This window comes from Ictidomys tridecemlineatus, chromosome 1 (genome assembly GCF_052094955.1).
Source record: "Ictidomys tridecemlineatus isolate mIctTri1 chromosome 1, mIctTri1.hap1, whole genome shotgun sequence".
Classification (NCBI taxonomy): domain Eukaryota; kingdom Metazoa; phylum Chordata; class Mammalia; order Rodentia; family Sciuridae; genus Ictidomys; species Ictidomys tridecemlineatus.
Window position 1 is genome coordinate 141,336,833 of NC_135477.1, and position 24,684 is coordinate 141,361,516.

The window sequence follows — 24,684 nt, forward strand, 5'->3', positions numbered from 1 at the left end:
TATCTCTGTTTTATATTTGCTAAGAGTTGCTTTGTGGCATAGCATATGGTCTATTTCAGAGGAGGATCCATGTGCTGCTGAGAAGAAAGTGTATTCTGTCATTGAAGAATGGAATATTCTATATATGTCAGTTAAATCTAAGTTATTGGTTGTATTATTGAGTTCTACAGTTCTTTGTTCAGCTTTTGTTTGGAAGATCTATCTAGTGATGAAAAAGGTGTGTTTAAGTCACCCACAATTTCTGTTGTGGTCATTTGACTCTTGAACTTCAGAAGAGTTTGTTTGATGAACATAGCTGTTCCATTGTTTGAGGCATATATATTTATAATTGTTAAGTCTTGTTGGTGTATGGTTCCCTTGGGCAGTAACGTAGTATATTTCTTTATCCTTTTTGATTAACTCTAGTTTGAAGTCTACTTTATTTGATATGACGATGGAAACCCCAGCTTGCTTACACAGTCCATGTGAGTGGTATGATTTTTCCCAACCCTTCACTTTCAGTCTGTGAATGTCTTTTCCTATGAGATGAGTTTCCTGGAGGCAGCATATTGTTGGGTCTTTTTTTTTTTTTTTTCATCCAATCTGCTAGTCTTTTGATTGGTGAGTTTAGCCCATTAACATTCAGGGTTATTATTGAGATATGATTTGTATTCCCAGCCATTTTAGTTTATTTTTGGTATTTAACATGACTAGGTATCTCCTCTGATTAGATTTTCCTTTAGTGTAATCCTTCCCTCTGCTGATTTTAATCATTGTTTTTCATTTCCTCTTCATGGAATATTTTGCTGAGGATGTTCTGTAGTGCAGGCTTTCTAGTTGTAAATTCTCATAACTTTGGTTTATCATGGAAGGTTTTCATTTCATCATCAAATCTAAAGCTTAGCTTTCCTGGATATAAAATTCTTGGCTGGCATCAATTTTCTTTCAGAGCTTGGTACATGTTGTTTCATGATCTCCTGGCTTTGAAGGTCTGTGTTGAAAAATCTGCTGATACATGAATTGATCTCCCCCATACGTGATTCTCAAAAAAATTCTGGCAAATCGAATACACAAACATATCAAAAAGATCCTGCATCATGATCAAGTGCGATTCATCCCAGGGATGGAAGGTTGGTTCAACATATGGAAATCAATAAACGTAATTCATCACATCAATAGACTTAAAGATAAGAACCAATAGATGCAGAAAAAGCATTTGACAAAATACAGCACCCCTTTATGTTCAAAACACTAGAAGAATTAGGGATAACAGGAACATATCTCAACATCATTAAGGTTATCTATGTTAAGCCCCAGGCCAACATCATTCTAAATGGAGAAAAAAATGAAGGCATTCCCTCTAGAAAGTGGAACAACACAGGGATGCTCTCTTTCACCACTTCTATTTAACATAGTTCTTGAAACACTGGCCAGAGCAATTAGACAGATTAAAGAAAGTAAAGGGATACACATAGGAAGAGAAGAACTCAAATTGGCACTATTTGCTGATGATATGATTCTATACCTAGAATACTCTCCACCAGAAATTCCTAGAACTAGTAAATGAATTTAGCAAAGTAGCAGGATATAAAATCGACACCAATAAATCAAAGGTATTTCTGTATATCAGTGACAAATCCTCAGAAAGGGAAATGAGGAAAACTACCTCATTTTCAATAGCCTCAAAAACAAAAACAACAACAACAAAAAACCTTGGGAATCGAATTAACGAAAGAGGTGAACGATCTATATAATGAAAATTACAGAACCCTAAAGAAAGAAATCAAAGAAGACCTTAGAAGATGGGAAGGTCTATCTTGTTGTTGGATAGGCAGAATTAATATTATCAAAATGACCACATTTCCAAAAGCATAATACAGATTTAATGCAATTCTGATCAAAATTCCAATGGAATTCCTCATAGAAATAGAAAAAGCAATCAAAAAATTCATCTGGAAAAATAAGAGACCCAGAATAGGTAAAGCCAACCTTAGCAGGAAGAGTGAAGCAGGTAGCATCAATATACCAGACCTTAAACTATACTATAGAGCAATAATAACAAAACAGTATGGTATTGGCATCAAAACAGACTGGTAGACCAATGGTATTGAATAGAGGACAGAGAGACTAACTCACAAAACTACAATTATCTTATATTATACAAAGGTGCAAAGAACATTCATTGGAGAAAAGACAGCCTCTTCAACAAATGGTGTTGGGAAAACTGGAAATCCATATGCAACAAAATGAAATGAAACCCCTATCTCTCACCATGCACAAAACTCAACTCAAAATGGATCATGGATTTAGCAGAGATCCTGTATCTAATAGAAGAAAAAGTAGGCCCTAATCTATATCATGTGGGATTAGGCCTTAACTTCCTTAATAAGACTCTTGTGGCGCAAGAATTAAAATGAAGAATCAATAAATGAGATGGACTCAAACTAGGAAGTTTCTTCTCAGCAAAAGAAACAATCTGTGAGTTGAATTGAGAGCCTACATCTTGGGAGCAAATCTTTACCCCTCACACATCAGATAGAGCACTAATGTCTAGGGTATATAAAGAACTCAAAAAGCTAAACACCACAAAAACAACCAAATCAATAAATAGGCCAAGGACCTGAACAGACACTTCTCAGATGATGATATACTATCAATCAACAAATACATGAAAAAATGTTCATCACTAGCAATTACAGAAATGCAAATCAAAACCACTCTTAAGATTTCATCTCACCCCACTCAGAATGGCAGCTTTTATGCATACAAACAACAATAAGTGTTGACAAGGATGTGGGGAAAATGGTACACTCATTCACTGCTGGTGGGACTGCAAATTGTTGTAGCCAATATAGAAAGCAGTATGGAGCTTTCTTGGAAAATTGGGAATGGAACCACCATTTGACTCAGCTATCCCTCTCCTCAGTCTATACCCAAAGGACTTAAAACCAGCATACTACAGGGACAGAGTCACATCAATGTTTACAGGAGCACAATTCACAGTAGCTGAACTGTGGAACCAACCTAGATGACCTTTAATAGATGAATGGATAAAAAAAAAATGTAGCATATATACACAATGGAATATTTTTTTAAAGATATAGAGAGAGAAGAGAGAGAGAGAGAGAATTTTTTAATATTTATTTTTCAGTTTTCAGTGAACACAACATCTTTATTTTATTTTTATGTGGTGCTGAGGATCAAACCCAGAGCCCTATGCATGCCAGGCGAGCACATTACCGCTTGAGCCACATCCCCAGCCCACACAATGGAATATTACTCAGCAATAGAGAATAAAATCATGGCATTTGCAGGTAAATGGATGAATTTAAAGAACATAATGTCAAGTGAAGTTAGCCAATCCCAAAAAACCAAATGCTGAATGTTTTCTTTGATATAGGGAGGCTGATTCATAGTGGAATAGGGAGAGGGAGCATGGGAGAAATAGATGTCCTCTAGATAGGACAGAGGGGTTGGAGGGGAAGGGAGGGGAATGGCGTTAGAAATGATGGTGGAATGTGATGATCATTATTATCCAAAGTACATGTATGAAGACACGAATTGGTGTGAATATACTATGTATACAATCAGAGATATGAAAATTGTGCTCTATAAATGTATAATAAGAATTGTAAAGCATTCCACTGTCATATATTTAAAAAACTCCAGAATTTTATATATATATATATATGTATGTATGTGTATATATACTTATATATAGTGTGTGTGCATTTGTGTATATATATATTTTTTCAATAAAATATAGAAATAAGAGAAAATAAAGAAGTATTTTACTGTCCCTGACACATTTACTTCTTTTCAAAATTTATATTAACATATTTTGTCTGTATAAATTATATATATATTTCAGATGTAAGCAACACATCAAGAAACAAGATAATACACTAGCTACTCATGAATGTATGAATAATGCACCATTGGAGCTAGGAATCAGTGTTTTGAACATTTATGATTTTTATAATATTTGAAAACATTTTTAAGATAGTACTTATTGACATAGTACTAATGTTTTCCTGAAAAAGCAATAGATTTTCAAAGCTAAAATTGTGGGACATAGGAACCCAAAAGCAAGGATTAATGTGAGAAGATCTGTGAGGAGTAATGAAATTATAGATGGTCTCCTCATGTAAAGTCAAGTTAACTGACACCGGTTGTGATGGTGCATGCCTGTAATCCCAGTGGTTGGGAGGCTTAGTCAAAAGGTCTTAGTTCAAAGCCAGCAACTTAGTGAGGGCCCAAGCTACTTAGTTAGACCCTGTCTCAAAATTTAAAAAAAAAAAAAAAAAATTAAAGGGCTGGGGATGTGGCTCAATGGTAAAGTACTTCTGGGTTCAATCCCTAGTACCAAAAGAAAAAAAAGTTTAACTGATAAATTATGTTGAAGGGAAGCAATTTAACAATTTCAACTACAATTTAAGAAATGTGTTAGTGTACTAATTTATAAAGCACATGTATTATTTTCAAAAATATCATATAAGCCAGGATGATTTTTAAAAGAAGATTAAAAGGTAATATTACATACCTATATGAATTTGAATTAGAATGCTCTTGGAGATGAAAATCTGAAGCTAAAACATCATCATTATCATCATCATCATCACCATCACTTTCCAGACTCTCCTCTGAATCATATTCAGCTTTACTTTGGGAAGGTGGTAGGAAAGGCTGAAACAATCAAACAAAAATCATACAATTTGTTAACCAAATATCTTATTTGATACATTCAAACATATAACTTAATAGTAACAATTCATCCCATTTGTAGATAGTTCATCATAAGTCACTAGTATTTGCAATACTTTGCCTGTAGTATCACTTTAACACAATTTCCTTACTTACTCATCGAATCAACAAAAAAATTTTTAAGTATACATTATGTGACCATTAAAGATTTATGTAGGGATTTAAAAGAGTACAAGAATAGGATAGTATAAGAATTTTTAGGATAGATGCTTCAACTGTCTTCACAGAGCTTACTTACACTGTAGTGGTAAAGACAAGGAAGAAACAGAAAACTAAGTAAAAATTATATTAAGCCCTACAAAGGGGAAAAAAAAATTGTTGAGTGCTTGCCTAGCATGTTCAAGGTGCAAGGGCCCAGGTTCAATCCTCATTACCACAAAGAAAAAAAAAGGAAAAAAGAATTGAGATGGAGAACATAAGCTGATCATGAAAGATGAAGACTTCTTTGAAAAGTGGCATTTAAATTTGGCCTGACAAACAAAAAGGAATAAATCATATAATAAGAGAAAATGAAAGCACTTTAGGGAGCAGAAATACCACTTAGAAAGGCTGTACTTGTGAAAGAGTTGGTATGAACAAAAGCAGTTTCATCAAAGGCTGCTAAGCAATTGGATAAGTGTTGGAAGAAAGGTTTAAGAGAATAGCAGGTGACAGCTCTGGCAGGGTCTTGTAGGTCACAATAAAGGCGTATAATGGGTTGCCACTAATGCCTTTTAGGCAGAGAACAGGAATTGAGACTTATAATCTATTGATATCACTATGACTACACTCTTAGGAAAAAAATGACAATGGCAAGAGTAGAAATGGAAACAACAGCAACTAATCCAAGAATTGGCAGCTCACATGTAGGCATTAGGAATAGAGCTGTAGAGAAATAACAGACTCAAGTTGTGTTCAACATATTTGGAAAGTAAGAAAAAAGGAAAAACAATGATTTCTGGGCTTCTAATTTGAGCAACTTTAAGGATGAAGATTTAGGAGAAACAAAGCTCAATGAGACTGACTTCAAGGCAATGGGAAAGAAGAATTTCTAAAGAGCAAGTGGTAAGTTGGTTAAATGTCGCTAATAATAATAAGTCAGATAAAATGATAATGAAAAAAATTTGTTCTATTTCACATGGATGTCACCTGCCAGTCAACAAAAATAGTTTCAATGTGGTAACTGGATTGAAAGCATACAATGAGTTATTACAAAAAGGAAATAATGTAAGGCAGTAGAAAAGAAAATATGTATGTTGTTTTAGAAAGTGGCAAAGTAGCAGAAAAAGTGTTAGGGTCGAAGTAGGTGTTTGGAAGTATAGATACTATAGCATAATTCTGATGGTTAAAGAGCCAATAAAGAACAGAAGTACTGAAGATGTGAGAACAGAGGAAAAAAGAATAGGATTCAGAACAAAACTGGAGGAAATGGTCTTTGATAGGAAGGACTCTACCTCCATCATAACAGGAGAAAAGAAAAGATGGTAAACCAGTGTAGTTTGATTGCATGGTTCTCAACTACTTATAAAGTGATGCAAATTATGAGTGAGGAACTAGAGAGTTAGGTTAGTCATACAACACCTGCCTAACTTGAACTTCTGAGGCCCTGGGTTCAATCTTCAGCACCATCTGGGGTGGGTGGGAGATAGCAAGGAGAGAATGGAATAGGAGATATAGGAAGTTTAAAAAGTTATTGGCTTGAGGGAAATGCAACACAGCATGCAGGGTGGAACTTCTGGAATAGCTGAGTAAGGAAGTTTTCAAAAACAAGCACAGCAAATTGACCAAATGCACATAGTACACAGAAGATTTAAGAAAATCTACTGAATCTGAATAAAACCAAGAGAATCTGGCATGTTGGTGGAGCCACTCCTTTTTCATCTCAAGACGGGGTTAGCTTTAAAATTTCATGTCCATGGGCATTATCAAAAACAACAGATACCTCAGACTCAAATAATTAGGGACGATTAACATCTCAACTAGCCTTTGGTTGCAACATTGACTGGAACAGGGCAGATCAGCCATAAATTTAACAAGAAAATCCAGGAATAAGATAGTATTTAAGTCTTGCTAAATATAATCCTGTATCTTTCAAAATTCAAAATGAAATAAAGACATTCACAGATAAAATGCTTTCTAAACATTTGTTCAATGAACAAATGACTCTTCAAAAGGCAATGAAGAACAAAGAGGCAAACACTCCTTTCATTACCTGAATCATGAATCATGTTGGCTATAAAAAAATAAAATAAAATCAAAGGTTTTGTGGCCTGGGCTTATTTTCATCCGAGAATAGTCAGATGCAATTAATACAAGGCAGTAAAAAGAACATCTAGAAGTTTAAGACATGAAGAATTTGTCTAATCAGATGAAAGGTAGAAGGTAGGTAGTCCTTGCTTTGTACAGAAACACAGTACAATATGCTGGGTGTGGTAGTATACAACTATAATCCCAGTTAGTTGGCAGACTGAGGTAGGAAAATCACAAGTTTGAGGCCAGCCTCCAAACTTAGTGAGACCTTGTATCAAAATAAATAATTTTTTAAAGGGCTGGGGGTGTAACTCAGTGGTAGAAGGCCCCTGGGTTCAATCCCCAGTATCCAGGTTAGGGGTGACAGAGATTATGCAAACAGAAATCATACAATACATATTAAAAATCAATGAGGAGGCTGAGGATGTGGCTCAAGCGGTAGCACGCTCGCCTGGCATGTGTGCGGCCCCGGTTCGATCCTCAGCACCACATACAAACAAAGATGTTGTGTCCGCCGAAAAACTAAAAAATAAGTATTAAAAATTCTCTCTCTCTCTTTAAAAAAAAAAATCAATGGCAATAATCACAAGTGTTCTGTGACCTTTAAAAATATTTGTCAAAACACTAAAAGTTCTTACTGTTGGGTATAAATGTATAAAAAACATTTTATAAAATAGGAAAGCATTAAGTAAATTATAATTTAAATATTACAAATATTAAGAAGTGTTTCATATGTAAAAAGCTTCCCAAGGATATATATAGTATAGTTTGAATAGTGTTTGCCTTCTTCTAACTCTATAACTTATAAAGCAACCATCTTTTCTATACTTTAGAAATTGTCATATAATTTATAAGTTTGTGTCAGCTTCTAGTATTTTACTCTTTCTACTTTTAATGTTATATATCTCTTTAATGTGGAGGGGTTTGTTGTTGGTTGGTTTATTTATTTTTGTCAACACTACTATCTTTGGAACATTTTCATCCTTCCTCACAACTTCCTATATTTATAAGTTTATCCTCACTAAATTCCTGTCTGTATATCTGCACTCTTTCAAATGGCAGCAATGTCAACATTTCCAGTTTTATTTTCTTGACTTTCCTTTTATAATATTTTTTTTAGTTGTAGTTGGACACAATGCCTTTATTTTATTTATTTTTCTGTGGTTCTGAGGATCAAACCCAGCGCCTTGCACATGCTAGCCGAGCGCTCTACTGCTGAGGCACAACTCCAGCCCCCCTATTTATATTTTCTATAATTCCATTTATGTTGAATTTGAATTTTATTCTCAGCACTATTACTCTTTTTTGTTTGTTTGTTTCACTTTCATTTCAGTTGATCAGTTCCCTCTTTGTTATCTAATTTTGTAAAATATCACTGAGTTTATCTTGGGAGACCAAAAAAAACAACTACATACTGTGCTATGTGTGAACTGAACAATAGTGTTAAATGATTAATCACAGACAAAATTCAAAAGAATTGAATTGACTGTTTTCTGATCATGAGATTTTTCTGTTATTTACATACTATTCGGTGAAATAAAGAGATAACAGGAGAATTTATTCTTCATGCAATTATTCTCATTTATTCATACTACTGTAAATTAAATTTGAATCATGCTATTGAGGTAATGTTATTCAGCTCAACACTGGTGCTGAAATTTGTATCTATCAAAACAACATGGGACTGTCTATAGTATTAAAAAAGAATGAGGAGCTAGGGATATATCTTAGTGGTAGAGCACTTGCCTAGCATGAAGGAGACCCTGGGTTTGATCCCCAGCACTGGGGAAAAAAAAGAAAAGAATGAGCATGATGATAGATGATCAGGGCACTTCTCGTGATCTTTGTCCTTAATTCCCTGTCAATCACATTAACAATGAAGTGTTAACTAAGTTCTTTTTATTTAACAACTTTATTTAAAATACTGAAATCATAATTTATGAAAAACCACCTTCAAACTTATTTATACACAAACACACATAGATAAAACAAACATTATAATAAGTATTTTAGCATTTTTTTTAAATGTAGCCTGATACAAAAAAAAAAAAAAAAAAGATCTTCTAAAGTACTGTAGAAAGATATCTGGAAGCGCCAACAAGTACACTTATTTTAAACACCTTTATTTCCATTTCATCATGTAATTATTGATCTAGACAGTACTTTTATTACCTTGGCAATGAAATAGTCCCAGATACTGAGTTCAGGTGGGATGAACTTCTCTTTGACTGTCAATGACTCCTGGCTTACCGGTGGTGAGGAGGAGGTCAGTGGGGCAGATTCTCTGCAAGATATTTTTGATGGCCTAAAACGTTTGTTCTGTTTTTCTCCTTCTTCAACTAGTGAAGAAACTAAGAAGAAAAAGTATTATTAAAGTAAGTACTATTTTCATTGTAGTTATTTCACCTAAGTAACTAGGTGAACTACAAATAAGCATATACCAAAAACACCAAGATATGATTATGAAAGTATAGAGCAGATAAGAAAATAGGTAAGGGAAGTGAGCCAAAAAACTCTTTGTATAGAAACCTCTGCTTTTATCTAAATTCTTTGAATGCTGACTTATCAACTGTATATATAGGATAATAGGATATAATGTCTGTTTGTAAACAGGTCCACAATTTATCTATAAACATGGAAGGAAATTTACTATACCCATCTACTTGGAGGTTTTTTGTTTTTTGGTGTGTGTCAGGGGAATGAAGTGGGTGGCTTTCTGGGGATTGAATCCAGGGTCCCATGCATGCTAAGCACATGCTCTACTATTGAACTACCACGCTCCCCAGCCACAACTTTGTTTTTTAAAGCACATGATGTAATGTCAATATTAATTAAAGGGAACAATTCATTTTTGAGATCTTCAATAATCACTTGGAATTAAATCTAATATAAAACTACATTTTTCACTAAAAAATTAAAAATTTGAGTATCATGATTACTTATTTAAACTGTTTCACACCATTGGAAATGGTTCAGAGATGGAATTTTCTAGTCAATGGAAATACAAAGAATAAAGAGAAAATACAATCTTTACTGTTTTACTTTCTGAACATTCTTCATAATTAGTAAGTATTCTACTCTAGAACCCTAAAGACATTAGCATTAAAAAAGTCTTGACAAATTTTTAATCAACACTAAGTCATAAGAGGCAAACTGCCCAGCCAGGGGTATAGCTCAGTGGTGGAACTCTTGCCTAGCATGCAAGAGGCCTTGAGTTCAATCCCCAACACAAGCCGCAAATAACCTGTAGGGAATCAAGTATTTTGTAACATATAGCAAATAACTCACATTACAGGCATACCAATATTCTTCAATGGTTCCAATGAGATTTAACTTACCTCCCAACAGGGATATAAAATCCGTACTGTAATACAATGTTTTATTTTTTAAAGCTACTCAGCTTGCAGACACAGCATGCACATGCAAATATATCAAGCTACAGTCAAGCTCTGAGTTTAGTACAGTAATTTGGTTATTTCAGAAAACAAGAAAGATTTTTAAAAATGTTAGTATTCTAAGAATATAAATAGTGGTATCATTATTACTTAATCTTTCAAATTACTTTAAAAATACTTATCATATTAAATGTGTAAATTTTTCTTTTGTTCTTAATATCTGATAATCAAAATCAAGTTTCCAATATACCTACTAACACACATCCTAAAAACAAAACTGAAGAGGAACCTGTATGTAGAGTTTATGAATTATAACGGGGATGGAGAGGTTAAAAAGTGGCTAAAGAAAAATGACGGCATACATGAGGAAATGTCAGACAACTAAGAAAAGTTCTGACATAAATTTAAAAAGTGCATTTCTCAGTTGCTTTTGTACATAGAAAGTAGTTCCAAAAGCAGGCTTTCATGTTATGATTATAGACTATGGAGACTAATATACCTTCCTTCCCTTACGAAACTTTTTTTACCCTCAGCACATTCTATACTGTTTTTCTTAGAACTGTTTTGAGGTTTTTTCAGAGTAAAAGAAACTCTTAAAAAACCTCAAAACAGAAATGGAGAAATGATTAAGAGGCTATGTCTAAGGAAAGATTCCTCAAGGAATGGGAATGAGAAGTATTAGACAAATAAGAATGATAATGCTGCTTTTTGTAATAAGTTCTATTGTACTACTTGATTCACTAACACACATATATTACTGTGATTAAAATTCAAACGTAATAGGAAAGTTATTGTCAATATTTTTAATTTCAGTTTACTATTGTAAAACAGACACAATGAAATTAATATTCTGACTATACATTCAAATATTGTTTCTTTAAAAACTGAACTTAATCAGCAGAACCATCTCACTCTCTACTTTTCAATCAAATCCTACTGAGTGTGAGAGGTAAATTAAACTTCAGGGGGCATATCATCCTGGACCTTCAAATATAGCCCTGATAGATTGGGAGAAGGTAAATTACTTAACTGATGGTTGAAAATATTTTATGTTGAGAGAAATACAGGTATAGACAATATAAATGTCATGTAGTTAAAGTTTAAGATAAAATAGATTTCATATTCATTCCTTGCTTTCAACAAAACAAATCAGTCTAAATCCTCAATCTCAGGTATATATTCACTTTTTTTTTTATCACTGGGGCACTTTAGGTAAAAAAGGTAAGTATAAATGTATATGAACACAAATTAAGTATAAAAACAAATCCTCAAAATTAAATGTATAACACTTTTACAAGTAAACTTCAAAGATTTCAAAACAGAAAAGATTAAAGAAGCAGTGAATTAAAGGTATTCTTCCATCTCCAAAGAATAAGGTTAATGACATTAAAAAAAAAAAAGTCTAACATATGATACTATCCAGATATTAGAAAGCTTGTTTGAGTCTCAGGATTTTCCCAGAATCATTACATGTACATTACCTTGTATCTTGAAGTGTTAAAATGAGGAAAAAAATATTTTGTCAGTGTTTCATATCAGACCAATAATACGACATATAAATATGCATATATTAGGGGATTGCTCAGTAATGTTTTGTGGACAGGATTATGTAATTAGAAGTCCAGAGATCACTGTTCTACAGTATTACTCAGTTTTCAATCACTCCAAGGGCCACAATATTGTTCTATCTGTAAGATTTCAGCTCAAACTCAACAAATTTTATTGAAAATTTGAATGGAACTTATACATTCAGTGGAATATTACTCAGCCTTAAAAAGGAGGAAAATTCTGTCACATGCTACAAATGGGTAAACCTTGAGGATGTTATGCTAAATAAAATAAGCCAGTCACAAAAAGAAAAATGCTGTATAATTACACTATATGCATTATCTAAGATAGACAGATTTCTGGAAACAGAAACTAAGAAGGTGATTATAAAAGTTCAGGGGCAAGACAAAAAGGAGAGTTGTTGAATGGATATAGTTTCAGATTTTGCAAGATGAAAAAGTTCTGAAGATCTGTTTCACAACTATGTGAATATATTTAACACTACTGGTCATACACATAAAAAAGTTAACGTGGCAAATTTGATGTTTTTTTTTTAATCTTAATTTACATCAGACTAAAGAAAAAAAATATATGTATAGAATTAGGGCTAGGGATGTAGCTCAGTAGTAGAGCACTTGCCTGCCATATGTAAGGCCTTGGATTTGATTCCCAGTACACCTCACTCCCCAATTAGAATGAAGGAAATACATAAAAGTCATTTTGCTGCAGGAGTTGGGACTGCCAAAAATATTAGAAAACAAGGTTGGGAGAAAGATAATATGTTCAGCATCAGAAATATTAAATGAAGTTTAGGTAAGATAGGTATTTCTTTTTGTTTAAAGTTATACAAAAACTTAGATTTGTCATCTAGTTTTAGGAGTAAAATTTCTGTAAAAGTCTAGAACTGTGCATTTGCTAGAGAGTCAACCTTTGTGCTTTCTCTACTCATATTATATAAGAATTTGTCTTCTCTAATTTTATAAAATTAATGAATGGAATGCTTTTTAAACTTAAATTTGTATTATACAGCCCTCACACAAAATACATTTGAGACACTAACAAAAAAATGTACTCCTTTCCCTAGGAAAATTACATATTCTTTTGTTGTCAATCTTTTAACAGTTCTTAATAATAAATCACCAGTTTAAAAGTGGTTGGCATGTTTGATTTTATGTGTGTGTGTGTGTGTGTGTCTGTATTTTTTTTAAAGATTTCTTTTTTATTTGTAGATGGACACAATACCTTTATTTTGTTTGTTTACTGTTTTATGTGGTACTGAGGATCGAACCCAGTGCCTCAAACATACTAGTTGAGCACTTGCCACTGAGCCACAACCCAGCCCTGTTCAATTGTATCTTAAATACCAATTTTAAATATAAAGTCTTACCTTTCTGGTCAAGAAATTTTGCTATTTTGCTAAAGGAATGACAGCAGCAACATGTGATAATCACGAAATACAGAATATAATATGTGATAATCACTGAATACTGAACTTTTATCTTTATACAAGTTTTACAGGAAAAAGAAAATACGGATTTTCTGATCTACATTTATCATAAATAATAAAATGCTAAAAATATAGTTTAAAATGTCTTTAGAATACCTGTCATTAGCAGCCTCATAGTTAAAAAAAACTTACGCTATGTTTACTGCAAATAAAATATTCATTTTATATTTCATTTTTCACTTTGTAGACAAAAGTCATTACTATAAATTTATAAGACAATTTACAATTCTTTTAATTGCAAATAATCACCAATGCAATAAATATTATTAAAATAAAAGAAAGATATTTTGTTTTGCTTTACAGTATGCAATAAAAAGCAAAAGTATGGATTTCTAACTGTTATCCAAAAACAAAAATATGTTTTTTAAAAATTTCTATTTGTTTAGCCAATGCTCTACTTTATAATTAACCATATGACAAACTTATTAAGAACTCCATGTACATACATATCACCTGTAATACAGTTTAGTTAGAAAAATCTAATTTTATTATTTAAAATTCACAAAAATAAGATTTAAGCTTAGACTAATTTATATGTTAAAATTTTCATTAAGAATTCTGCTCTGCCAAGCTACAATCTAGTAAAATTTATCATTTTCTTAAATTACAAAGCTTGTGTTTAAATATTATGTCTCTAAAATAATTGGTGCATTAAGTCTATGACAGACACATAAAGAAAAAAAATAATTTAATTCATGAGACCATTATTGCAAAGAAAACAATTTATATTAGAAGGGAAAAACAAATGCTGACTTTCAAATTCTTGTATTAGTACCAAGCTTTTGAAAACACTTTTTAGAAAACAGACGTTTAGGGGTTCTAAACAAGTAGTTCATCTTCAATACACAATACTTTGATACTAATAGGATTTTTAGGAAAATGAAATATTCCAGACTTGTCAGTTTTCATTTGATAAAATTTAAAAGCCCAAAATTTTATGTTGATTTTGACCAAATTCAGAACCACTTTTCTAAATATGTTATTTCATCCTCTTGGTCAACAATGGATATTGATCACTATTTAATGCAATGAGACCCTTAGGATATCAAGATTATATTTTATAATAATCCATACCAGCAGGGCTGCTTACATATAATCTAAAATTTATCAGCTGCAGGGTTGTGTTGGTGTGTTTTCAGGATGTAATAATGCCTTCAAAAACTGAGATTTCAGAATTTTACTTCATACTGAAAATCCCTACTGCTGGTCTTTTGACTTGTTTGATTTTCAGCAGTCAGATTCTCTCTCCATAGGTTTTACAAGATCTGCTTCACAAAACTGCTATTTCTAATTGCCATTACTACCTTCACTATCACTGTCTCCCTTCTTAACTTATTCCCTCTCCCTTCCTCCCTACCCTTTCTTCTCTCTGACTAGCTCCAACAAGTCTTTTTAGCTTTATCCTTTAATGGGTAAACATGTTTTTTTTTTTCTCCTGGTTAAAAAAAATGATAAATCACATCATTCATGTTTTCTTTAAGTGCTCCTACAGTTATATGCATGACTGCTTGTATTTAAAATAAGTTTCTGGGTTCTCAAAGACAGATGAACACCAAAACCTGGGTGTGACTACAATCAGCCTTACCACTAAGTAAACATGTTTATTTGGCTATCATGTTTCCCAAAACAAGATGTTGAACAGATGCAAATACTTTCTGGTCACTTGATATTTTTTATTATTTGAGATTCAGTTAATGGTAGGATATAGATTATGAAGGTATTTATAATGGTATTTGAAAAATTATTTATGCAATAGTATTTTTGCCTATAAGCAAACAAATAAATCCAAGTGGTCAAACAAGGACCAACCTGGACTTTGAGTAAGATTTTTCATACATCCCTGTATAGCAAAAATGGGTGGAACTGAGACCTGATAGTTAATGAGAATGTATTTTTCTTTCTTTCTTTGTTTTTTTACACACATGTGGACATTCCTTAGCAAGAATTTATCCCTTTTTAACATTTCATATTAATAAGACTAGAGTATTAAATGATTTTTTCCAGAAAATTAAAAAAAGAGACCAAATTCATTTACCAATTATTTTATACTAAAATCAATAGACCTACAAATCTTACTCCTATAGATTGTGAAAGTTTTTTTCAAGGTGAATTTCATATGAAATTTCTTTCTAACTGATACAAAAAACAGAAATAACAGAAAATAACTCTTTTAAAAACCAGAAAAGAGATATGATAAACAAAATTTTTATTATTTCAATATATAAAGGTAAATTTAATAAATAAACCTGCATTTGAAAATGCCAAATTTGTATTTGAAATTTAAAGTTCTTAAGGAGGAAAGGAAGAAGAAAAAAGTTTAATTTAGGATAAAGGGTATGGACCAGAGAAAGAAAATAATGATCAGAGCAGGAAGCAAAGTGTGGTAGGCAGATAAATACCAGGCAAGATACTAGGAGGTCTGAGAAGAAGCCATTTACCTTGTATATTTTCAGAAGTTTAAAAGAGCCAAAACTGAATTGGATCCTGAACTTGTTAAAGGAAATTAGGGGCCATGGTAGTAAAGATTATGAATTATTCTCTGTTGCTATTTGTCCTATTGCACAAGTCCTATTTTGAAATTACATCAAATACTTGGAAGAGATTCAATGTGAAGTCCATTCCATGCCTAGTAACAATAACTTTAGTTCTTAAAAACTGAAATTCTTTTAACAAAGAAGGCAAGTATTTTATTTCAATGAGGCACTGAAAAACTACTTCTACTTCTAAAGCAGGGGCTGTCAAACTAGAACATATTTTTTTAAATATTTTTTTTTAGTTATATTTGGACATAGCACCCTTATTTTATTTATTAATGTTATTTGGTGCTGAGGATCAAACCCAGTGCCTTGCATGTGCTAAGTGAGCACTCTACCACTGAGCCAGAATCTGAGCTCAAATTACAACATATTTTTGTAAAGATTTTTTTTTGTGGAGAGGGAAGATAGTCATACTCATTTGTTTACATACTTTATAGGGCTGCTTTTGTGCTGCAAGGGCATATAACACTTGGGGGAAACCAAAAGGTCCCTTTAGTGAAAAAATGTTGACAGACTTTTGTTTAAATTTACAAATAAATTTTCTTTATTATAAGTATTAATCTCATAAAGGACAGAATCCTTGCTTGGTTTGGGAGATTTCATTTTTATTTGTTTATTTATTTTTGTTGGGAGGGGAGAAGAAACCTGAATTAGAAAGAAGAAAATACTAAGTAACTGAAAAAAAAAAAATTCCAATTAAATAACTAAAAAAAAAAAAAAAAAAAAATTCCAATTAAAAAGACAAAGTGGAATCTTGGCTACCAGGACTTTTTGTTGTATCATGATGTGAACCACTATTTAGTGGAAACTGCTTTGGGGAAGCATAATGAATGCTATTAATAATTATTTAATATTTAACAAAATAACTACTTTTCTAACTTTTAATATTAGCTTCATTCAAACAATTTTAGCAGCTGGGTTCAGAGGCACACACCTGTAATTCCAGTTACTTGGAAGGCTGATGCAGGAAGATCACAAGTTTTAGGTCAACGGAGCAACTTATGAAACCTTGTATTAAAATAAACTAATAAAAGTGTTGGGGATGTAGTTCAGTGATAGACTACTTGCTTAGCAAGCATGAGGTTTAATCTCAAGTACCAACAAATTATAGGGGAGCGGGGAGAGAAAGACATAATTTATCAATCATGGTGTAGATTTTGGCAATAATTTATTCTTAAAGCAATGAAGCCCATCAAATTCTCAATTGTGTGGACTTTGAACACATAAATACGCAAGCCCACAAATACACATAAGTACATGTATAAGTTGAATGTAGATGGTAGAAAAGAAGTGTACTAAAACTCAAAGAAATAATTTTGCTGAACTTCTCAAATGTGTGTGTAGGGCTTAGATTTTGAAAATCATTAACAATTTTTTTTTTTTACTTATTCAATGCCAGTATAGGATGAATCAGGCTTTCCAGAAATATATATTAATTCATAAATCTATACCCTATAATTTTCATAATTTGAAAGTCAAGGTTATCATTTATGGGTCAATAAATGACAAAAACAAAAAAGTCAGAAAGCATTATGAAGATTCTTTTCAAATTGAGAAAGTCTGCTGTTTCAAATTTTAAATAAATGTAACATATAAAATTTTAACATTAGAGATGAAAAGGGAATATAATTATTTAAAATATTTAATGTTTCATGGTACTATAAACACTTAGAAATCCAAAACCCTAATGGCAAGAATTATAAATAAAAGCAGCCTCATTTAGAAACTTTTTCCAGTCATTTCAAGCCATAGCCTGATTTCTCATGATTAGCATTGAGTTTTTTTTTATTTTTACACATTTATAAATGTTAAAGTTTAAGTGATATAAAATATCCAAAATGGAGAATTTGAAAGCAGAATAGCTGTTAACAGTTTTGTAAAATGCTAATCATTATTTTAAATCAAAAATATGGCTTGATTAAAGGAAAATTCTCAGTTTTCCAAAAATGCCAAACAAAATGAAACTGTTCCACTCTACACCAACCCCTCTAAAACAACACAAAGCAAGCTGAACCATAAAAGCCTATTTCTAAAGCTAATATCTTGCCTGCAAGACTGGGAGGGCTATGAGAACTGATGGCTGAAAGAGCTTTGGAAAAGCCCACACATTCCATGGAGAATACCACTACCTGGTGGGGACTAGGCACAGCAAAGTGCCTTCCTGCCAAAGAAAGAAGAGAGAATCTGTATTTGGGATAGAACAAAAACCAATGTTACAGTATATTTCAAAACAAATCAAGTTTCAATAGTAAAAGACTTAATAAAATTGCATTTGATAACTCTAATCACTGGTGCAGGAATATCTTAAAGAGTGAAAATGGCACCAGAGATTTTAATTCACTTTTCCTCATAAAATTTTTTGCTCAAGCTTTAAGAAATGGTATTTAATAAGAGTTTTCTGTGAGTAAATTAAAATGTAATTACATTTGACAAAGTAACCATTTTGATAAATAAATAAAACTTCAGCCTTAAAAAAACAAAGAAAAAAGACTAAAAACTCACCGCGTAAAGCTTTAGAGTGCACCTGTTCTTTGCTGGGAACATGTGCACCTCCACCAAATACAGCAGACCACATTTTTCCATTTAGGGGATGGGCCACAATCCGAAATAGTTCATTACTAGAATGTGTTGCCAGGCCATGAATGAAGAGGCTAAGATATACTGCTGTGAGAATCTCACAGAGCAAGATTGTAAGTCCCGACTGGGCTTCCTCACCAGAAGAATTCAAAAGTCTAATTAGACAAGTTATTCCTAAGAACAAACAACAAACATAGCTGCCATTGATGATGAATTTTTAAGTTAAAAATTAACTGTATTTTTTCTAATTCTTGAAAAATTATACCAAATCAGGATTCAATATTTTCTTCACTAGATTCTTAACCAGTAAAAGTTATAGTTAATAAACAAATGTTGGGCTATTATATTTAAACACTGAAAATCTGCAGTCTGAGTCAAATATCAGAAATAAAAATTCAATGGCATAAATTTTGATATTATGAGAAGAGCAAAATTTTTTAAAAAATATAACAAAAGACTTGAGTTATTTCAGTATAATGATCAAGGAAATACTAATGTTAAGTAACTGCAGAATTCGTCATAAGTAGTGAATGATCAACTGTTGTCAATTCTAGCAAAATTTAACAATGATCATCATATGGCAAAAACAACCCAAATTTGATTTAAAAAGACTCAGAAAGAACTCATTCATATACAAATTATTTATACCTGGCCACTGAGATGGTGATGTATTGGGAGTTATTGCTTCATCTAAGCTTCCTGTTCTCAAGGAATGTCGATGAGGAAGCAGTACTGTCTGATACACCATTCCAGTAAACTGGTTTGTTTGAAATGAACTAAGAAAAGAAAACAACATTTAAATCTATGATGAATTATATATGTAATGTTTCCTAGTTTTAGATCTAATTTCTAAGTTACCTTATATACAACTAATATTTATTTATTATACTGCTGTAACACAAAAGTAGTGTACTCTTTGGGTTAGTGTTATATTAAAGGAAAGTACTGGGCTGTATTGAGGGAGATGTAACTAAGTGGCAGAGTGCTTGCCTTGTATGTGTGAGATCCTATTCAATTCCCAGCACTGCAAAAACAAAGAAACAAAAACAGAAAAATATTCCTAAATAAAATATCCTTTAAGGTGTAAATATACATTTTCTTTTTTTTTAAATATACATTTTCTAAATCATTTGACAGTTTTAAAGTCTATTTATTAATAAAAAACATAAAACATATAAAAATGAAAAGATTAGTTCATGGTGGAGCACCAGGAGCAAATCTAACTACAGAACTATAAAACAAGCTTTTTGGACTGAAAATAAAGTGAATTTAGGTTCAATTTCATATTTAATGATTAACCTAACTTATATTAGGCACTGAAACTAAGTACCAGGCATATAATAAAAAAATAGTTTCTGTCCTCATGAAACTTACATTTTGGTTGGGGAAACAGACACTAATTTTGTTATATTGTTCTTAAAGATGAAACTATGCATATAGCATTATGGAGGCAAAAGAGGGAAGTATGTCATACATTTGGGGATTTAGGTTAAGCTTCTTCGATATGACATTTTAACCTAAGACTAAGTGAACAGATAAATGAACAAAATAACTTACAATCTGAGAATATGAAATAATTGTGACAGAAAGTGGCCCAAAAAATTTGTAAAAATATCAGAAACTATAATTTAGATATTCCTATGTCATACATTAAATAAATATATTAGTTAAATATAGCAAGTTATTGGCTAGAATCTGTTCAGATTTACAAATTTCACTGGTCATAATATTCTGATGCATTTGTAAATAGTTCTCTGGCTTTACTTTCCAGTTTCAAGATGACAGTGGGACAACAACAATCCCCCATTGCCCTGCAATAGTCCCCTAAAAACAAAGAAAGATTAAAAATATGGTGATGAAGGACTGAGGTTGTAGCTCAGTGGTAGAAGCACTGGCTTATTAGCACATGTGAGGCCCTGAGTTCGATCCTTAACACAACATAAAAATAAATAAATAAATAAAAGTATTGTGCCCAACTACAATTGAAAAATGTTTAAAAAAATATGCTGATGAAAACAAAACCATATTCAATATCAAGAAATGAACTTTTGGAGGATCAGGGTCAAAGAAATCCAGAAGTCATCTTGGGAACATATAACCAGAGTAGTTAAGTGGGGCCACATATGTAGGATTCATAGTCATAAATGAACAGATAACTAAAACCAAATCAAGGAAGGCTGTGATAGAATTTGAGATATAAACTCACAAAAAAAAACTTCACTTGCAGAAGCCTACTTATCAGAACATTAAGAAAAGTATATAATACTCAAAGAAATTTTTAAAAAATTATGTAATTAGAAGCAATTATTAAAATCAGTAAGAAACTGAAAGGGAACACATATATGGCAGAATAGGAAACTCCTGATTCTCCTTCTACCCTTGGAAACACAAAATAAGCACCTATCAATCAATCAATTCTCCCTAAGAGAAAGTCAGAAATCAGTGGAGAGACTTCCAACCACTGGACAACTCAAAAAATCTCCATATCAAACATGTGGGGAAAGCCAAGGCACACTCAGGTCTTACCCCGGGGAACTACACCATAAAATTGGGAAAGGAATGTCCAACACCAAGTATTCTCCGGTGGAGAAGAGAGTCTAGACTTCACATATAATGCTATAATCCTAAGAATCTCCATGATTTCTTACTTCATCAACTATGGGAGCAGGAGAAGACTAGATAAACAAGATCTTTCTAGAACCCAGAAAAATAAGTAGGGTTTTATTCAGGTACAAAAGCCGAAACTAGGACTTCACCCTCCTGGGAGCAGTACAGAGAAGAGGTTTCTCCCTCTCCATCTTTCAAAAAAATGTACAAAACACCCCTGCAGCACTTATTGAATTCTGGCTTTTTTCCCCCTTTTTTAAAAAACACAGTATTGGGGATTGGACCCAGGGGTTTATACCATTGAGCATATGTATATGCAGCCCTTTTTATTTTTTATTTTGAGACAGGGTCTACGTTGCCTAGGCTAGCTTGAAACTTGTAATACTTCTATCTAAAACACTAGAATTACAGGCAGGTGCCACTACATCTGGCTGCTTTCTGCTTTTAATTGACTTGCACTGAGGAGTGGAAGAAAAAGTCAATTATTAACCCACTGACAGTCTAGAAGAAGACTGTATACATAAAATGCCCTAACTCTCACAATATCCACCTAAGGAACCACATTCTAAATCTCTCCAGTTCTGGAAGGAGAAGGGAATAAAATACACATCTCTATAGTCTATAGGAAAGGTGGCATTTTTTTTTTTTATATGGGCATGTAAACACCTTCATGCCCCTGGTACAGTGCAGAAAAGGAGCTTAAAACAAGGTAACATCGTGTTTCTTTTCCAAAGGAAATTTGGTACACACATTGAAAATCCCAATTTTAAAAACTATGAACGAAAGGACACCATCCTAAACTTGGTAGCTCTGGGACTAGAAGGGTCTATACATACAATAGTATTCCTTGATTGCAGAACAAGTAGCTAGGTTTTTTTGTTTTTGTTTTGTTTTGTTTTGTTTTTTAAATAAAGAGAGAGAAAGAGAATTTTTTTCATATTTATTTTTTAGTTTTCGGCGGACACAACATCTTTATATATGGTGCTGAGGATTGAACCCGGGCCGCATGCATGCTAGGCAAGCGCGCTACCTCTTGAGCCACATCCCCAGCCCAAGGAGCTAGTTCTTAAGGGGAGTCTAAGCACTTCCTAGGGCTGCACACCCTAGGAACAGAGCAGAATAAGGGCAGGAAAGTGAGGCTCTAATTTTCTCTCTGAAAGAGGCATATAGCACATAATTGCTGTGGTTAGTTACTTTATGGCCTAGTTTCTAGCTAACTTTGTATGGGATACTAATAAGGCAAACAAACTAAGTAGGCTTTTGGTAGCTGGGACCAAAGCTTAGCCATTACAGAAGACCTCTCCCAGAAATAAATCCAGGCCTACTTGCTTTCTGCAATGAGTGTGGTCATTCACCAAGTACCACAACATCCACATTGCCCACCTAAGGAATTGTCTCTTTAACAACCTAGACTTGAAGTCAAGAGGAATTGGCAATCCTGAGTGACTCAAGACCACAGAAAAACAACAAGGAAGTCACATAATGGGTATAATTTTAGCAGTTATACGTCCAGGATCAGAAGGTTCAGGCCTAATAGTAACTACAGGCAACTGCCACAGATCTTCTCCCATCTTTTAAAAAATACATATATATTTTTAGTTGTAGATGGACATGATACCTTTATTTTGTTTCTTTATTTTTATTTTGTGCTGAGGATCGAACACAGTACTTCATATGTGCTAGGCAAGTGCTCTATTGCTGAGCCCCAGCTCCTCTCCATATATATATATATTTCGTTTTTTTTGATACCAGCTATTGAACTCAGAGGAATTCAACAAGTTAGCCACATTTCCAGCCCTATTCTGTATTTTATTTAGAGACAGGATCTCACTGAATTGCTTAGCGCCCTGCTTTTGCTGAGGCTGACTTTGAATTCCTGATCTCCTGCTTCCACCTCCGAAGCCGCTGGGATTACAGGCATGTGCCAACATGCCTGGCCCTTCTCCCCATCTTAATGCAAAGAAAGAGATGGACATATAACCATACTCAGCTTCACTGTGAAGACAGAAAGCACTGTAACAAAACACCAAACCTTTCTACACTAGTTAAAAACTCTGGCTGTGATTATATCACGTTCAGAATATCAACAAGACATGGCATGTCCTCAGCACCAGGATGCTTCCAAAAACAAAGAGTGGTCTGGACAGACACAACAACTTGAGAGGCATCTTAAAATCTCTGGCCAATCGGATTGGTAAAAACCTCTCCTGTATGAGGCCGGTACACCAAGATGATGCTGCAACATGAAATGCATAGAAAGCAAGATAGAGATTCAAGGAAAATTAAAAAAAAAAAAAAAAGCCAGGGGAATATATTCCAAACAAAACAACTAAATAAACTCTCAGCAACCAACCTAAATAAATTTTTTATTTATGCAACAGAGAATCAAAAACAAATAATTCAAAATAAATTTTAAAAATTTTACTATAAAGATATTCAGAGCTCAAGAAAGCAAAGCAAGAAGAACCTGAAAAAATACAAAATATTAAAAAGAACCAAAGAGAAATCACTGATATGAAAAATATTATACCTGAGCTGAAAAATTAAATACAAGGATTCTACATGAGGCTAGATCAAGCAGAAGGAAGGATTGGTGACCTTGAAAACAAATTACTAAAAATTATCCAATCGGGGCAGCAAAAAAGGGTTAGGGGGAAGACAAAAATAGCTTAAGAAACTTCTGGGGGTCCTGTGCAGACGGAAGGTGGGGCGGCGCAGAACGCAGAGGCTTTGCTTGGGATCACCAGACCGAGCTCTGAATACAGCACAAGGTCACCCCAACACCCCCCACCTCACCAAAAACCCTACGCGGGAAACAGACGGAATCCATCTTGGAAAACCTTACTTGCCATCTATCAGTGGGTGTGGCTACCAGTGCGGTTCTGCAGCTGAACAGAGAGATTTTGGAACTATATAAGAGCAATATAAATATATAGGGGAAAAAACATTAACACAACAGTCACACAGAGCTGGAAAGAAATGTGAGCAGTATGAAAAGACAAGGAAAGAAAGGAACACAAATGATGCACGACAATTCAACATTAGAGAAGGTAACATTTGCAGCAGAAGGAATGTCAGATAAAGATTTCAGGATATACATGGTTCAGATGATCTGGAGTCTCAAGGAAGACTTTATGCAGCAAATGCAGACAATGAAAGATTACTTTGACAACGAATTACATAAACAAATCCGAGAAGCAAAAAGCAAAAGATCAACTCTACAGGGAGATAGAGGTTATAACAAAAACAAACAGAAATCCTGGAAATGAGGAAAATAATAAACCAAATTAAAAACTCAAATGAGAGTATGACCAGCAGAGTAGAACATTTAGAAGACAGAACATGAGACAACAAAGTATACTATCTTGAAAAGAGTGTAGACAGTACAGTGAGACTGATAAGAAACCATGAGCAGAATATCCGAGAAATATGAGATAGCATAAAGAGACCAAATTTAAGAGTTATTGGGATACAAGAAGGTATAGAGGTCCAAAACAAAGGAATGAGCAATCTGTTCAATGAAATAATACTAGAAAACTTC

At 33.1% G+C, this 24,684-nt stretch overlaps 1 protein-coding gene across 7 annotated transcripts in view; it reads right to left on the minus strand.

Annotated features, from left to right (window-relative positions):
• Window positions 1-24,684, minus strand: part of Dmxl1 (Dmx like 1) — a 163,450-nt gene that overhangs the window by 47,487 nt on the left and 91,279 nt on the right. For 5 of the 7 annotated variants that reach the window (XR_005728517.2, XM_040273548.2, XM_040273549.2 and 2 more), the window contains exons 27-31: window positions 19,185-19,312; window positions 18,462-18,710; window positions 18,007-18,120; window positions 9,145-9,323; window positions 4,523-4,665 (exon numbers count right to left, since the gene is read on the minus strand). Coding sequence is in view for 6 of the 7 variants with exons in the window: in XM_040273548.2 (XP_040129482.1) it covers window positions 4,523-4,665; window positions 9,145-9,323; window positions 18,007-18,120; window positions 18,462-18,710; window positions 19,185-19,312 (813 nt within the window). In the remaining variant the exon portion in view is untranslated. The remainder of the gene's footprint in view (window positions 1-4,522; window positions 4,666-9,144; window positions 9,324-18,006; window positions 18,121-18,461; window positions 18,711-19,184; window positions 19,313-24,684) is intronic. The other 2 variants (XM_005338537.5, XM_005338536.5) reach the window with 1 other exon arrangement.